This window comes from Dasypus novemcinctus, chromosome 13 (genome assembly GCF_030445035.2).
Source record: "Dasypus novemcinctus isolate mDasNov1 chromosome 13, mDasNov1.1.hap2, whole genome shotgun sequence".
NCBI classification, from domain to species: domain Eukaryota; kingdom Metazoa; phylum Chordata; class Mammalia; order Cingulata; family Dasypodidae; genus Dasypus; species Dasypus novemcinctus.
The window spans coordinates 64,593,827-64,612,282 of NC_080685.1; the positions used below are offsets into that span (position 1 = coordinate 64,593,827).

The following is an 18,456-nucleotide window of genomic DNA, read 5'->3' on the forward strand; positions in this document are numbered from 1 at the left end:
AGAAATTATAGTTTTAAAAGTCATCAAAATCATAAGTGCATTGAAGGGAAGAGGGTAGAGAGTTCACAAGCAGAAATTGCTTTTCTAATAATTAAAGGAGTATAAAACAAGAGCTATAAACAATGATTTACTATTATTTAGAAGTAAAGAAAAATAGATCACTTTGGTATCTCCTAAGGTTTGCTACCTGTTAAAGATAAAAAAACTCACAACCAGACTCTGTCATCCTGATTCACCCTGCAGCCTTGTAGATGACAGAAATGATGGTAATAGCACCTTTGTCATTGCCACTGGCTCAAATTCAAGGAGTGCTTACTACATACAAGGCATTCTGCTAGGCAGTTTATTTTTGAGCAGCTGGTTAAGTGACAGGTTTGTTACTTGAACTAAGGTTTGACTGACTCCAAAACCTGGACTTCTCACCATTTTGCTCTTGGGCCTCCCATTTTAAATAGAGCATTGGGATTTCAGATGCTCATGATTTTTTCCCCCACATTTACTCATATAGTAAAACCTTAGACCAAAGTGCCTCAAGACCTTAGATCGTAGTATTACTATTGCAGCTAATGTATTAAATTGCTGTATTCTGAGGTCTTTTAATTTGCTTGTATTTCCATCAACCTATGCTGTTTTGCCCCACTGTTTTCTTTATTATTGAATGAATGAATGGAGCAAGGTCCCCAAACAGCTGATAGAAACGTGGAAGGTTAGACTTGTTTTCTAGGGAAGGAGATGGGTTGAAAGATGTGAGGAAAGAAGAAGGAAGATGAAATGGTCAGGTCTGTTAATCTGAATGTCCTCTTCCTGTTCTTGGTGCCTTGTAGCATCTGTCATTATCAGTGAAAATTCTGTTCTAATGGTGAAAACTATAGAAAGCCTCAGCAATTTTTCTTTCCCTTCCTTTTCCTTCCCTTCTCCCTCCCCCCTCCTTTTCCCTTCCCTCTTCCCTTCTGTCTTTTTCTTTTCTTTTTTTTTTGCTAGAAACCTATCTATAACGTGAAAGTTTCTTTCTTGGACAGTGGGGAATTGGAAAATAATAAGTTATTGTGGTCTCTGAAAAGTAATTTTGGTGAATGACAGTAATTATAGCTGGAATTTATTGACTGCTTGGTAGGAACAGTCCCTGTGAATATTGTATATACTTTCAAGATTCTTGTGCTAACTCCGTTTTACAGATGAGGAATCTGAGATGGACAGAGGTTGAGAAACATGTCCAGGGTCATAAGTGAATAAGTAAAAGAACCCAGGTTTAACCCAGACCTTAACCTCTGCACTATGTGGCCATGTGGCCTCTCCTTCTTTCCCTCTGATAAAAATGAAAATATTTCCCTTAAATAATTCTGCTGGACCCTCCTGTCAAATCATTTTTTAATGAATAAATTTTAGTTTTTAGAACAGTGTTAGATTTATAGAAAAATTGAACAGATAGTATAGAGTAAGTTTAACCTTTTTTGTTTTGTTGACCCCTTTGCCAGTCAGCTGAAAACCATGGACCCCTTACTAAGTCCACACTATACTGTGTTTTATTTAATAAATATATCACACCCATGCCAACATGTCCCCACAGGAATAATGTTTCTTTGAGTTTCAATTCAAGCTCACGGACCTCTTCCTAAGAATCCCTAATGTAGAGGGTTCTCATCTACCTGCTGCCCAATTTCCTCTGTTATTAACATCTTACATTAGTATGGTACATTTGTTATAATTATTGAGCCAGTATTGGTACATTATTATTGACTGAAGTCCATAATTTATTCAGATTTCCTTATTTTTCACCTAATATCATTTTTTTCTGTTCCAGAACCCTATCCAGTATACACATTATATTTAGTTGTGATGTCTCCTCAGGCTACTACTGGCTATGGCAGTTTCTCAGACTTTGCTTGTTTTTGATGACTTTGACAGTTTTGAGGAATACTGGTTATGTATATTGTAAGATGCCCTTCTATTGGAATTTGTCTGTTGTTTTTCTCATAATAGACTAGATTTTGGAATTTGGGGGAGAATATCCCAGAAGTGAAATGCCTATCATGTAGAGATTACATCCTGTCAACATGGTTAATATTGACCTTGATTACTGACTCAAGTAGTATTTGTCAGGTTTCTCCACTATTAACTTACTCTTCTTTTTTTTTAACCACCTTTTCATATTTTACTCTTTGGATAAAGTCACTAAGCACCGCTCATACTTAAATAGTGGGGAGTTATGCCCCCTCCCTCCTTTCAGGTGGAATATGTACAAGATTTATTTGGAATTCTGCATGAAGGATTTGGCTCTTCTCTCCATTTATTAATTTATTTAGTCATTTCTTATGTCAGTATGGACTTACGGATATTTATTTATACTTTGGATTATAAGCCAATGTGACTTTATTTTGCTGCTTAAATTGTTCCAGGTTTGGCCATTGGGAGCTTTTTTTAGTTGGCTCCTGTGTCCCTTGAACATTTCTTTACTTTCTGGCATTACAAGATGCCCAACCCTAGAATCAGCCATTTTTACAAGGAGCCCTGATTTCTTTTATTGGAAAATGGTATTAGAAACCAAGATCTAGATAATAGATATGCTTATTGCTACTGGGGTGTCTCAGTTAACAGAGCAAAGAAGTATATGTGTGTATACTAACTTAAATCTGTAAATATTTCTTTGAGTAATCATCTATATCTATATAATGTAAGTTCTTACTGATGTCTCCAACTGTGATCCATTATCACTGGAATCATTCTCGCCTTCTCCCTTTATTTATTTATAAATTTCCACTCCAACAGCAATAAACCTAGCTCCCACCATCTACTACCTATTTACTTAACTGTTTGCTTCTAGTATACATGCATAGCGTATCAGAATTGCTAACCTAAACCCCAATGGGAAAGAACTTTATCAATTGGAATAATGCTATGTACAGTCCCTATTGCCTTTAATAATATTGATTCTAGTCCTTCCTTTTGAAAACAATAAAAATAAGCCTACAGTATTTGAGAACTACTATGTTCTAGGAATTATCCTAAATACTTCAATGTATCATTACCTTTAGGCCTCACAGCAACAATAGGAGAGATCTATTATTCTACCCATTTTACAGATGAGGAAACTGAGGCATAAAGAGGTGAAGTTACAGTTACTAAGCCATGCAACCAGGATGCCAGAGATTGTGCTTTCAGCCACATTGGCTGCACTGCTTATGAAAAGTAGGCATTTAGGAGCCCTCCTTTTCTGATGGAGTAGTCACTGACACACTGAATAAAGTTTGCTGATATGGGGTTAAGTCTATGCATGATAATGCTCTTCATTTTCTCTAAATTTGCCTTCTGATAACCAGGGCCTGTCCATGTAATTTGGGAAAACAAAGGATGAGTGTGTAAATACTCCTGACTTTGGGTAACTAGTTGCTGGCAAATCTCCTGCTGCTCTTGACCTTCTCCCTGCCATATTTACTTTGTATTTTTTTATATCCTTCCTATCACAACCTTTCTTCCCCTCGTTGCCCTGGACGTTTTCTCTTCTTCTGCACCTTCCCAGAGGCCCCTCGCTGGCACCACTGCCCTATCCTTGCCTTCTGGTGCTTAGCTCCCTTCTTTCCCTTATGTTCCCAGCTCTCACTCAAGCCCTCTTACCCTTACCCACCCAGTGTTCAACTCCCTATTCAGCAATAATACAGAAATGTATAATGGAAAGTACAAGAAGGGAATCAAAGAGTGCCTTGACAAGTCCAGCTAATAATTTTCCATCTTTTCCAGGCCTTTCGAGGAAAAAAGAAATAGGTCTGCATCTTCCTTTGTTCTTTCTCACCAGGAAAGACTCCAGGCCCAGAATTCAGAGGCATCCTGGATCTGGCAGCCATCCCTCACAGAGAGGAAAGCTGTCCTGTGGCTCAGAGAACACGGTGAAGGGTTCAGCTCAGTGTCACCATCAAGAGTGACTTTGCCTTCCTTGCCTGAAGGACAAAGGGCATAGCCCCACCCCCAGGGCATAGCAAATGTCACATGCCACAGGGCTTCAGAGGCCCACCCCCTACATAAATCTTATCTTTTCATTATCTGAATGAGTGAAAGATCTGGTCCTAGGGCAATGTCCTAAAATAGGAAAACGTTTTGCTGCTTTCAAAAAAGGTTGCACGTCTTCTATGGGAGATTAAGCACAAAAAATTATCTCTTAAATCGATTTCAGGGGAAGGAAAAGGGTTCTAAATGGACAGCATTATTCTTTTTGTCATGGTAATCCTAATTCTTGGCATAGATGTTACACATCATGGGAGAGATGACTTCGTTTGTAGGAAGTTTTTTATTTAAACATCTTACCAATTCTAGAAGTATTTTACAACCTGTGGGGTTTTTACTATGATTTATTATATTTTCATAAAATCTTTGTAGTCATCAAAAATCTGTGGCTTATATGGCTATGAATCTCCAAAAAGAGCTGGGAGGTTATCAGAGGGGTTGCCCTTATGCACACCTGAGCAGAGTCCCAGAGACAGATAAAGTAGTTACAACCTCAGGTATTGGTTCTTCTGAGGGCTACAGAGACCCACAGGTTCTATGGTCGTAACAGATGGAGTTCAGTGCCATGTCAGTTGGCTCAACTTTGGAGTTTGTGTTTCTGTGTGATGGAGCTGGTCTCAGATGTGATCTTTGTCCACAAGCCTCTCCTGTTACTTTTACCGGATCTGTACTTGGTGCTGGGGTTTAGTGTATACCCAGGGGACCTGAATCTTTGGACTGACCATGTGATAGCCAGGCCCTGAACCTCAACAGATTTGCAACTCCTACACTCTGGTTATTGGACTTACCCCACTAAGCTAACATGGAGGTGAAGATGGTCAACCACCACACCAGGGAGCCAAGAGTGCCAACTGAAAGCAGGAGAATTGCATCCAGCATCCATGTGGAATCTCAGCCACTTCTTGATATAGATATGGAGTGGACACAACCATTCTAAGGTCCACAGGATGGAGGAATAGACTATGGATTAGAGTGGACTTACTGATATGCTATTCATCAACTATTGTGATTAGTAATGGAAGAAAATGTGGAATTGGTGTGGAGAAAGTGGCCATGGTGGCTGCTGGGGGGAGGGAGTGGGAGGAAGAGATGTGATGTGGGGGCATTTTCAGGAGGTGGAGTTGTCCTGGGTGGTGCTGCAGGGACAGTTACTGGACACTGTATGTCCTTCCATGGCCTACTGGGTGGACCGTGGGAGAGTGTGGGCTATGGTGTAGACCATTGACCATGAGGTGCAGCGGTGCTCAGAGATGTATTCACCAAATGCAATTAATGTCTCATGATGATGGAGGAGGTTGTTGTTATGGGGGGAGAAGTGGGGGGAGGGAGGTGGGGGTAAATGGGGACCTCATATTTTTTGAATGTACCATTAAAAAAATAAATAAAGACAAAAAAAAAAAAATCTGTGGCTTGAGCATAAAACAGCAGCCAAAATGCTCACCTCGGCCCTCTTACTCTGCACCGTAAGCCTGGAGGCCCCTGTGGGTGAGGTTGGTATTACCTCTGTGTACCTCTCAGTGAAGATATCTGTCTAGTGTCTTCTTACCAGGTTCTATTAAGTATGATTTCTGGTTGGCTAAGAAATACAATGAGCATAGTAAATCTCATCATGTTTCATTCCTCCCCACTTTATCTATTCTTCAAACGGGTCTTCTTTAAGTCCCTCGACTGTGTTTCTCTTTGTCCCTCACCTCAGGATCTTTGCTTATGCTGGTGTCTCAGAGCCTTTACCTTATTTATTTATCCTTAAGATCTCAGTTTTAACATTTCCACAGGGCACCCTCCCTGAAGCCTCTACCAGTTAGCTCCCTCTGAGGTTAAATGTTCCTGTCAGCCCCTGGACTCCCTTGTGAAACTCCTCATATAGTTTTTGTGAATCTGGAAAAGCACTTAATAAATATTAGTTTAATTAATGGATTAATTATCTTCAGGAGTCTGTTTCCTTAAAAGGAAAAGTCTTAGTATCTGTATCAGTTAGTTCAACATATCTGAACATGTCTTCTTTCTACAGAACTTCCAAGTAGGTTGGAAAAGACTCCCCACAAAGTCTTCTTATACATTGCCAGGACTGCTGAGGTTGAAAACACAATCCTAGGTGTCTCTCGGCTATCCCTTTTGGATAGCCTGCCTTGTAGCCCAAAACCCAACCTGCTCACTCAAATACAACTCATCTTGGGACTGAGGAGTTCTGCTCTGTAACCCACCCAAGGTTACTTCGGAAAGGGTTTCATATACTACCAGCTTTTCTCCTTTCTGAGTGCAGATCATGTCCCAATCTTAGAAATCACTGCTTCAGTTTTTACAAGCCATTCAACAATCAGCTCTTGCAGTTTGTATTTCAGTTTGGTGTCCCTGAATCCACACAGGATCTTTCTAGGGAGGCTGCCGCATTGGTGTGTGTGTGTGCAGTGTTCATAGAAACTGTCTTCTTTTAGCAGCTATTCTAAGTCATCCTTTGTATGATGTATGGCAAATTCTTCGAGTTGATTTCCATGAGTGCTGACCTATTTTCCCTGAGTAACTTAACAAAAACTTTTTCAATCCCTTCTTCTTGTGACTTACAGCAAGGAGTCCCAAGACAGCTGACAGATTTTCTCTCCAGGTGTCTCAAAACATCATTATCTCATTTGAAGTCATTTCTGATCAGTGTCAGGCACGCACACACTCACACCCCCACACACCCCTGAGGCATCCTCTCCAGGACAGATCCTGTGCCAATTTTAGGTATTATTATGTCCCTTCTCCAGAGGGACCAGTGGAACTAAGTGGCCTTTCCAAGCTCCCATAGGTGGCCGGCAGCACAGCCGAGATGAAGACTCGGGGTTTCCTTCCCCAGACCTCTTTTTCTTGCTCTGTACGGAGCCAAGCTGTTTCTCTAGTTTCAGAGTCACAACCTTCCTGAAAGTCTGTGATCTTCAAACCAGGTTCTCAGCATTCTCCCACTCTGTTCTGGTTAGACTGTAAAGTTAGGACACAGGGGTGGAATCAGGAAGTTAAGGTAAGACAATAATACAGTTTTCTCTGTCTTGATTTTGTGATGTTGCTTTAAGTTTCATGTTTGTATCTGCTTCTTAGTCTGTCAAGAACAAAAATTTCTTCCCAGGACTGGCACACATAAAGCTACTGTGAGCTTTGGGCAGGTGTCCAGGCCTTTCCAGAAAGCCTGCCTCCCTGGCATGCTGATAAACAGTCTGCTGATAGGAGGGCAGAGGTCTGCATCTTGTTTTATTGTGTTCTGCGTGGACATGATTCTTTCCCCCTTCTGTTTTTTTTCTGTCTTCTTCCCCTTTCATTCCTTTTTTTTCCTGTGAGAATACTTTTTCTGGCTAATACAGTGCCTGGTTTTGTGGTGAACTTAAAAGCCTTCTCAGAGCAAGCTGTGGGAAGGTCACTGTCACAAAGGGGAAAACACGTGAATTACCAGAGCCAGTTAAATCATCAGATTGCGGAGGATAGCATGTGCACCCGAGGGCACGTCCCATCTGGACTAAGTTCCCCCTTTAGAGCACCCCTAGACCTTCCACAGAAGTGAGGTCTCCGTAGTTGGCCCTACAGAAAACTCATATTGAAGAGGGGCAGGGCTGGTCCTCGCCTGGGTTCACATGCTTGGGTTGGCAGAATATACAGACACACCGGAACAGGCAAGGAAGGAGAAGAGATTTTATTTGCTGGTGGGAGGCTGGAGATATTTTATACCATCGGGGTTCTAATGAATAATTGAGGCAGAGGTGAACACAGATTCCTTCGGTAATAAACTTTAAAAGGTTGAACATGGTGGGGTGGATACCAAACCAGGGTGACTTGCAAAGTTATAATCATTATCAGGAATTTACAGAATAGAGGTCAGTCACAGGGTTCATCATATGGATATTAAACAGGAGGATGGTGTGGGACCCTTTACCCTGGGACCTTTATGTATTTTGAATATAATAAAGTTGAGTTGAATGCACTGTGTGTGACCCTTAGAGCTGGCAGGAGAAATCACCTTCCCAGTGGTTTTACATATCAGGATTTTCTCCTTGTAACTTTGCTTTTCAAAGATCCAACTTCTCTACCCATACTATTTCTTCTACTTGAAATGGGATAATTTTGTAAAGATATTTTTGGTGCTCATGCTCAAACAGAGGTGAGCTTTGTAAAATTAAATTTATCTTTTCAAAACCCAGGAATTTCCTTTCATCCCCCAATGGATTTCTGGCCTACTAGCAGTCTGTTATATCCTAAAATATTAGTATGGTGCATTTTGTGATCTCTGATTTGAGCAAATCCAGAACTGGAGACCATGTTATCTATTTGTGCAAAGTTTGCTTTGAAGTTGCTTCAATACTTATTAAATCATTTTCTACATGTATTTCTGCCCTGTATGGTTTTCCTCCCCAAAGTTTAGGTTCCTTTTTTTTTTTCTTTTAAACCTTGTCAGTCTGTGTCCCAGGTCTCCAAAACCACCTCTTAAAATATAAAGTGGAGTCAGCTTGTTTCCAAGTACCTTAACTTCTGTGATGTTTCCAAGAACTTTTAGACAAAATATCTGTTGCCCACCTGCCCAAGTTCTCCCAGGTCATGCCTGGGATAGGCCCCTGTATCCAGCACTTGCTGGGAGCCCCCACAGCCCGTGGGGTGCAGTGATGCTCCCTTTCTCATTCGCAGTGCAATTGCCTCAATCCTGAGGGCCTGGCTTGACCAATGTGCCGAAGACTTCCGAGAGCCGCCTCACTTCCCTTGCTTGCAGAAACTGCTGGATTATCTCAAACGGATGATGCCGGGCTCTGACCCAGAGAGAAGAGCACAAAATCTCCTTGAGCAGTTTCAGAAGCAAGATGTGGAAACCGACAGTGAGTACTTGTTTTCTCCCAGGGAAAAAGCTAGATCCTGATTCTCCAACCTCCAAGGGGAGAAAAGTTCTCCCTGTACTTGTTGACTAGAAGTGCTTGCTTTCCCTCAGGAGGGAGAAACTGCTGAGGACTGGTGGTGGGCATAAAATTCTCAAGAGTATTCAAGTGCCAACCATAGAATTCTTTGAGTCATTGAGCAAAGAAAGGGATTTTCAAGACCACTTAGTCTGGTTTTCTGATTTTATAAGGATGAGGAACCTGTGGTTCAGAGATGTTAAGACATTTCCCAAGGTCTCTTCTATTACTGTGAAGAAGAATGTCTCCTTGATTTTTTAACCTTGATTTTTTTAACCTTCTCTTGTCAATGTGAATGATTGCTGGTTGAATTTGTGTTTTATTATCTGCCTAATGGCTTTTTCCTATATCGGATGAACGCCCATCACAATTGACATTGTCCCCATTCAGCAGGCAAAGAATTAAATCCATTTCTGCTCCTGCCCTCAAAAGCTCTGAAAAGGTGTTTCTCCTTTAGCAGAGAAAGCATCACTGTCTCCTGCCAGAGCAGATTACCATCATTTAATGTCTCCTGGGGCCTCATCAAAGGAAGTTTCTGTGCCTGTTTTTGCCTATTTGAGGAATCAACTGCCTGTTTTCAAGGACAAAGGAAGGCCCACCACAGCAGGTCATGGGGTGCCCAGTACGATCAGGATTTGAAGGCAGTGAGAACGAGGCCTCCAGCATGGAGGACCGCCTCCAGCATGACGTTCTTTGCCCTCACTGCCATGCTGGGTGACTTGCCTGGAGCTTCTGACAGGAATTTCCCTGAAGGGTTACCCGATTTCCCCAGGGAGGGAAAGGAAACAGTTGCTAAGGCAAATTACAAAAGCTCCAAGGAAATAATCTTAATCCCATACAGTACCTTGGAGTTTTTTGCCTGTATGGAATCTGAGGAAGAGGAGATGGCAGTTGCATCACTAGAAGCTGACTGCCCTGCCCTCTGTATCTCAGATGACTTCATCTGCCTGGAATGTTTGAATACCAGGGGCACTCCTCCAGCCAGGCCTCAACTCCCTCCAGGGCCTCCCTGCCTGTCTTTGTGTTAGAGTGGAAAATGCAGTGCTGGAGCCCAGCTCCCTGCGTTAGGGTTGTCCCTGGCTCCAGGCCTAATTGGGAAACCAGGGGGACCAGTCATTCATTGTTTCCAACCCAGGGACTGGAAAGCAGAGCTCTTTTGGCAGGCTGAGGAAGCAGAGTAAGGGAGATTGCCTGACTCTGGAAAAAACTTTTAGGCAATATCCAGGAATGAATTGCCTAAGCTTAGAAAATTTTAATCAAGAAATCACAAACTTTCTGTTTATTGAGTATTGGAGTTATTATTGAAAAGCAGGTTTACGAGCTTGGTTCCTATTTACTGATTCCACCTAAACTCACTGCAGGAAAAGCAATAAGCTCTTCTACTTGTTTTTCAAAGTAAAGTTTTGTTTCAAGTTTTTACTTAACTCTAGGAGAGGGTCAAAAGTGTAAACAGTCAAGGCATGGACTAGACCCCAGGAGGGAAAGGACCGTATGTTCTTCAGGCACAGTAACATTCTAGGCACATAGCAGGGACAGTAGCCATGAGTGTTTGCTGAGTGAATGAATGAGGAAATAAAGCGTTAGCCCATATTTTCCTTGCTTTTCCTTACTGTGGTAGGCCAGACTCTGCATTGCAGACTCAACATGCAGATAGCTCTATGTGTATGCAATACTTACACACACACACACACACACACACACACACACACACACACTAGCCAACAAGAGGAAAACAGGCCCATCTGAAACTTTGTTTGGAATTCCAAATTTCTCGTTCCTTCACCTAATGAGTACCAGAGTTGTGAGAAAGTAGTGAAATTAGACTACTTAACACCTACTGTATCATGGATTTTAGCTTTCCTTAGTCCATGTTTGGTTGTTTTCCAGACTCTGGAGGCAGGATGTGATCCCCTCCTACCTTCCCCAGTCATAACTGAACTGCATTCACATCTGTATCTTCAAGTCTTGAGTGAGGGTGCCATCCTTAAGTCACATGCCTGTCACCAGAGTAGGCAGTTACCCATATGGTGCCATGGCAGGGGAAGAGATGTAGGTCTGCTCTCAGTAACCCCTGTCCGCTAGAAAACTAAGAAAAATCTCCTCCAATTTGTTCTAAGATGCCTAAAGTCTTTTATTCTACAAAGAAAGAGAGACCAGGCTTAAAATATAAACATTCTGGGGGAGCAGTAACACGTTGATTTCAATTTATTCTACAGTATAACTGAATGCAACTAGAGTTTGTTTTCCTGAGAACAGGTTTGACAGGAAGGAGTGCTAGGTGTCTGAAGAGGTATGAGGTTGGAAACAACCCAGGAATTAGGGAACAATTCCAGAAAAGGAAGCCTGGGGAGTCAAGTCAAATCACCCAATTCCATCATCTTTCCAACTGGAGACTCAAGGTCCTGTTCTACGCGCTGTACTCTTCAGCATTTTGTTTGTCTCCTGATAGTGATTCTCTCTCACTTCACGCTGTGCCATATGTTATTTGTGAATTGATGAATTTTGTCTATAATAAAGTTAAGTTGAATTTAGTTTAAGGCTGTTTTCCTAAATGTTTGAATCCAGGTGGAAGCTGAAACCTGCTTTGAGTACTTTGAGAATTCTAGGACTTGATTGGCAATTTCTGACCCTAAAATGGCCTCCCCTCCCCTCCAAAGCCTGGTCTGCCCTCTTGCCCAGTCCTTTCAGGTTTTAGGCTTGTAAGCAGCCCAAGGGTTAGGAATTGCATGATTGGGGTTTAGGAATTAGGTGGATTAGTGCTGGAGCTAATTGGAGCGTTTGCAGGAGCAGTCCCCGAATGTAATCCCTGCTTTGCTCCTCTAGGCATTGCCAGCCTGGCTCTGTCCTAGGCCTGGAAGCAATAGTTCGTTCATGAGGCCTCTGACCTTAATAACAAACCTAAGGACAAGCAGAGATTGAGAAGACTTTCTTTTCACTTAGATTTAGAATCTGTTCTCTCCCTTTGGGCTTTTTTTTTTTTTTCAGCATTTATTTTTTATTGTATTTTTTTAAAGATACATAGATCACAAAAAATGTTACATTAAAAAATATAAGAGGCTCCCACATACCCCACACCCTACCCCCTACCCCCCCCCCACTCCTCCCACATCAACAACCTCTTTCATCATTGTGGCACATTCATTACATTTGATGAATACATTTTGGAGCACTGGTGCACCGCATGGATTATAGTTTACACTGTAGTTTACACTCTCCCCCAGTCCATTCAGTGGGTTATGGCAGGATATATAATGTCCAGCATCTGTCCCTGGTTTTATGAAGGGTTTCAGCCCTCTTTTTCCTAGTGAAAACAGTTCAATTTGACCCTATACACAAGGTCATCTACAGAGTGAAAAAAGTTAGTCATTTTTTTCCCATACATGAACAGATGGGCTTCCCAACACCATCTCCTTCAGCCTGGAAGAGGAAGAGGAACTGGAGGATGGAGGGTCAGCAGAATTCACGTTCTTCTCAGAAGATCTCGTGGCTGAGCAGCTGACCTATATGGACGCGGTATGTGTTCTCTTTGTGCCTCAGATGTGTTTCCGTTTAAAATGTGGGGCAGTGATAGCACTAGTGGTCCGGGGAGGGCAGTGGGGTATTGTGGTTTATTTTAAGTATTTTTGAATCCTTAAGAGAGACCATGTTTGTAAATGTAGAGTTAAGATGTGACTTGAGTCAATCATCTCAGTAACTCAGGCCCAAGGTCTTTTTGCAGTTCTGGGCTCAAAACTCAGAGGGAAAGTAAGAATTCTAATACAAGTGAAACAAAACCCACCCTATTCTATGGGTATTTCTCTCCCTGGAGACTCATAAATATTTCAAGATCTGAACTGTTTATTTGGAGGATTGTAAAAGGATCAAAGTGGGATAAAATCAATTCACTGACTCCACATGTGACGGTATCTGGCAGCTCATTTGCACGTGTGCTTCCTGTATTTATTTGATTACATCAGCCACATTTCATAGCTCAGTTTCATTGGTAAATGCCAGTTAAAGAAAAAAGGACTGTTAGGAATTATCACAATGATTTTTGCTCTTCTGCACTTATACTTTTGAGAATGCAGTTTAGACAGTGGCAGTTTCCACCTAATATATATGTAAATAAGATAGAAGTAAATCAGTCTTTATGGAGTAAATCCTGGTGTTCCCTCTTGCATACAAATCCCTACACATTTTGTGTTAAGTTGTATAAATCAGGGTCTGATTTGTTTGACAATTTTTCTTTCATTCTACAACGGGTAACACTGAGGAATTGTCTTTGGTTATAACTTTTAGGAAAAGACCACAAAACCTGACTTTGAGCCTCTCTTTTTTTCTCTTACTGTTCTAATAGTTTTTCCTTTGTGCCTTATTTTCTTCATTTTGAGTAATGTGTGCTAGCAACACTGGCAAATATTGCATGTGCTGTACTTTTGTGGATCACTTTTCAGGGGTTGACTAGCATCCATGTGCATTACGGACAATTCATAATTGTGAGTGACCAGGATCTCCATGAGTATGATTTTGAGGTCAAAATAATTTTAAACACATCTTTTTGATTATTAGTTTTGATTATATTACCTGGGTTTCCGTGTGGGACAGAAAACTAAAAATGTTTTAGGTCATTTCTAATTTTACTTCGGTCACGGTGTTCCATTAGCTCAGTTGAACAGATTTAAAAAGAACGTATGGGCCTTTCTGATAGGTTTAATATATTAATTATTTACTTTTGTCTTTTGAAATGGACACCGTGAGGCAAATCAAGTAGGAAAGGATTATTTGTCTGCTCACAAAATACCGATTTGCAAATGACCCAGATGATGTGCTTTGCCACGTGAAATGTCTGTGTTGTCCTTAAAGTCAATTTCTCTTTTGTTCTAGCAACTGTTCAAGAAAGTGGTGCCTCACCATTGCTTGGGCTGCATTTGGTCCCGAAGGGATAAGAAGGAAAATAAACATTTGGCTCCTACAATCCGTGCTACCATTTCTCAGTTTAATACCCTCACCAAATGCGTTGTCAGCACCATCCTGGGGGAAAGAGAACTCAAAACTCAGCAGCGAGCCAAAATCATTGAGAAGTGGATTAACATTGCTCATGTAACTACCTTTCTAAGAATATTATTTGCGTTTAGTAGATATTAAAGACTTTTCTGTCATTCTGCTTAAATGGTTTAGACTATACGTTAGAGCCCATTGGATTTGTGTTGTTGTCATTATTGTTCCAAAGTAAGGAAAAAAGTCTTTCTTAACTTGGTAGCCTATTTATTTTTCCTTTTTTTAAAAAAACAAAAACAAAAAAAGCAATGATTCCTGAGTTACTTCTTTGGCTCGTGGGCCTCCACACTGGTCCCTCTCCAGGGTGACACATTGTGTCTGCTTTTTCCTTGGTATTCACCACAGACTGAGTGTTGTACTCTGCCCTGTATTCAGTAATCATAAACTGATGGTCTGAGTGTCAGACAAACCACTCTTCAACCCAGAGCGGTTGCCGGTGCACCCTTCTAGTACCTGGAAGCAGATTTGAAGAGTGGGTTCAGATTTGAGGAACAGATTCAGAATCCTGAATCTCTTTTGTAAAGGTCTGATACCCACAGATCTCACATTACTCTGGGGCCTTAGACCTGAAGTTGGAAGGCAGATGTATATTCTCAAGCCTGAAGTGCATTTGCTGAGTATTAGACTCCAGAATATTGGACTTAACTACTGCTCATTTACCATATGGCCTTCACCTATTGGCCTCTTTTTTCACAATTCAGAAAATGTGAACAGTATACAGTTAGTTGGTCAGCAAATATGTTGTGAGCTCTGGGTATACTTAAGCAACAATATATACTTTGGGGACCTACACAAAATAGAATATAATTAATTTGGTTCTGCAGGTGGTCAAATACTGTGGTCAAATATGGGAGCTAAGACAACCTAGAACCATCTCAGTGTGAGCAGTAAAGGAGTAGGGCCCTATGGAATAAGTGCTGTGTAAGTAGAGGAGGGAGAGAGAACTTCTGACTGGGGTGATCATGGAAGGCTTCATGGATGAGGTGACATTTGATTTTCATTTTCAATAGTAAATAGGATTTTTGGTGCAACAAATTTTTGAAAAATAATTATTATATAAATGTCCTTTGTTATGGGCTATATGGGCAAGCCTTAACCGAACACATTTTGTTTTCTGTCCTATTAAAGTTTTTTTCATTAAGCTCCAATCTGTAAGGCACAATACCTAAGCCTTTCACATTCTCTTTTATTGTCTTTGATTAACAAGCAAGCACATAATCACATCCGAGAATTTGCCTTGTATTGAATCTTCAGGAGCTCTGTTGGCTGCAGAGATTTTAATATATGAAAAAATGATCAAGAAACAAGTAGCATCTTATTGTTCTTATTCTGAATTGAACTTATTTCTCAACTAGTAAAAGCTTCTAAAGTTTTGATTGAGTGTAAATACAGTGGAATTCCTCTGCATTCTTTGAGTGATAAGAAAATATTGTTTTGGCACAAATGCCATAGCATTTAGTCTTCTACATTTCTCAAAAGCAATCCATTCAGTTGCCTATAAAGTTTACAGCAATAATATAGCATTTGTGTATATGACACAGGTAGTTTAAACAATGGCTTTTGAACCAATTTAATTATAAGTTGTTCATTTATGTGATAATAAGAAATGCAGATTGAATAATTTGAAGAAGATTACAAATCCCGTAGCATGTACTAAAAATCACGAGTCCTTATTCTTGGTGATGTAGTTCCTTAATGTTGAGCTCCTTGAAGTCATGTAGGGTTACTTAATAAAATAATGAATCTCACGGGTGGTTTCCTGCCAAGATTTACTTTACTTTTCCTACATTAGTCACGGTCAGTTTCTATTGAGGGGATGTTTGACAAATGATAATAATTTTACACACAGAAAAGATTTCTGACCTAATATGCTGTGCTTCTTGGACTGAACCTTAATAGCACTTTTCTACTTCTGCATCACATCTCCTAGAAGATACTTCATTTTCTAGAAAGGGGGCCAGATGCCTTTTGTAACACTTTAAGCCCTTGGCTTCAGCCTTTTTCTGAATAATGTGTTCCATATGTTTATTACAATTTGCATGAAATATCTGTGCCTGGGTTCTTTTATTTATTGCAAGTTTCCTGATTTTTAGAACATAATTTGGATTTTGAACCTTTGTTGAACCATGCTTTCCAGACTGACTGCAATTCTGAGCATTTTTTTTCTCCTTTCTTTCTTTTAAAGTAAGGGGAAGACACTGAGGTATTTAAAAAGGGTGGGCATGACTTTTTAGTAAAGTACTTAGGCATTGATGCTAAAGAAAATGTTTGAGGTTTTGTTTGTTTGGCATTAAGTAGCCAGGTTTTGGCATGTAGCCTGCTAAGTTAGAGAACATTGTTCTTGCAAACTCAGGTTTGCATTACTTCATGAAATAATCCTCTAAGCAATACACATTTGTGTCCAACTTCTCTGACCCCTTGCCCCAGATGTTCTGCACAAAGCCAACCACTTGCTCACACGGTGCACTCGCTTCTAAGCAATGGGCGTGTTGCACTCCCATGTGTCTGTATGGGAAGCATCTTCTTTGACATAGGCATAGCCCACTCTCCCTGTGTCACCTCTTCCCCTTGCCAGCCAAGAATGGGACTCTATCTGACTGCTATGCTATCTCCATCATTCATTTGGTATGACTTTGACTCCCAAGGTTACAAATGCTGATGCTACAGAACTAGGGAGCCTTTCTCCTTACCTAGAATATGACATCAGAATGTTTCCTGTTCTCTTTTTATTTCACTTAAAAACACTGCCAACAGGAATTTTGATTTAGAAACCCAACTTATTTTGGAAGCATTGACGTACCAAGGTGTTTCTGAACGTTTATGATTGTGGGACAAGCCAATCTGCAACAAAATGAATGTGTATAAAAACATTCCCTCTTGGCTAAGAGCATAAAAGCCAAGGGTCAAAATGTGGTGAATTTTTATTGCCAAGTTATATACACCTCTCTGGACAAGTGGTTGGTCGTTCATGTGATGTTAGATACCATCTGACCTCAAAGTGGCTGCTGCCCTATTCACTTTGTGGGTCTAGGGGATACAGTGATCTTTCATGTGTATTTTTAGGGCACCAGAAGAAAGTTTGCTTTCTCTAGCATTGCTCTACAGACAGACTCATTTCCATTACTGTTTTTACTAGGAAAGCTGGAAACTATAAAACTGTAACAACAACGCAAAAAAATATATTAAAAGGAGAAAAACAAGCATACAGTGCCAAAATCTATAAAGTGTCTCGGTGACTGGGGTGGGAGTAAGGAGCCATTTTTTGATGTTCATTATTTATACAGCTGCCTATTTAGTGGTAAGAATTCATAGCAGCTGTGATACCTCTAAAACAGGAAACCACCAACTCACTGGAATATTGATATTTAAATGCCTTTTATGTTTTAATCACTCCCCATACAGGAATGTAGAATCCTGAAGAATTTTTCCTCCTTGAGGGCCATCGTTTCAGCACTGCAGTCTAATTCCATCTATCGGTTGAAAAAGACTTGGGCTGCTGTCCCAAAGTAAGTTCCCAAGTGTCTGCTCTACTTTTCTTTGGCCAGGGTGAATAGTTGCTGCATAAATGCTATGGGTCCTCCCCTTCAAAGCTCGTATTATGTAACTGAAGAAATGTACTTGAAAGCCTCTCTGTGTTCCAGGCAGGGTGCATTTTACACATACTCACTGATGAAGTTTGAGCAAGGCTGCTACAGAAATCAAACCCATTCTCAGTGTGTGCCAACAGGCAAAGCTTGTTGGCTTTTTGGACCATTTTAAGGAGGTGCTTATTATCTAGAGTTTGGGGAGTGATAAAGTTACAGCAGTTTGCCTTATTTCTCATTAATTTTCTGCCTGATCCCACAGTCCTAAGCTATTCCAGGATGTGAAGGATAATGTGTGCAAATAGTTCTTGCTGTTCACTAGATGCTTTCGTTTGCTAAGGTTGCAAAAGCAGTATACCAGAAATGGTTTGGCTTTTAACAATGGGGATGTATTAGCTTACAAGCGTACAGTTCTGGGGCCATGAAAAGGTCCAAATCAGTGATGTCTTCTTCCTGAAGACCAACTGCAGGCAATCTTGGACTCCTCTGTCACATGACAGGGCACATGGTTGCATCTGCTGGTCTCTCCCTTCTCTTCCAGGTTTCATTGTTTTCGGCCTCTTGATTCCCTGGCTTTCTCTCTTTTTTTCTTTTTATTCATCCCATTTATAAAGGACTCCAGTACAGGGATTAAGACCCATCCTGGGCCTTGCCTTAACTGAAGTTTCCTAATCAAAAGGTCCTATTTACAATAAGTTTACACCCACAGGCATGGATTAACTTTAAAAACATGATTTTCTGGGGTCCATCCTGCTTCAAGCCATCATACCAAGAAACCATTTAGACTCAGTTTCTGCTTCAGCATAATAAAAGCCATCTCAGTGATACAGAGACCTCTAAATGCACTTTTCTGGGTACCTGACAGAGGTGACAGCTGGCCACTGTTCTGTGCTGTTTTTCTTTGCTAGTGCAACCTTGGGAAAATATTGTTC

General features: G+C 40.8%; 1 protein-coding gene across 3 annotated transcripts in view; it reads left to right on the top strand.

Annotated features, from left to right (window-relative positions):
* Positions 1-18,456, top strand: part of RGL1 (ral guanine nucleotide dissociation stimulator like 1) — a 257,827-nt gene that overhangs the window by 200,246 nt on the left and 39,125 nt on the right. For all 3 annotated transcript variants that reach the window (XM_004469095.4, XM_058274849.1, XM_004469096.4), the window contains 4 exons: positions 8,644-8,828; positions 12,292-12,416; positions 13,767-13,982; positions 17,343-17,446. In XM_004469095.4, the coding sequence (XP_004469152.1) occupies positions 8,644-8,828; positions 12,292-12,416; positions 13,767-13,982; positions 17,343-17,446 (630 nt within the window). The remainder of the gene's footprint in view (positions 1-8,643; positions 8,829-12,291; positions 12,417-13,766; positions 13,983-17,342; positions 17,447-18,456) is intronic.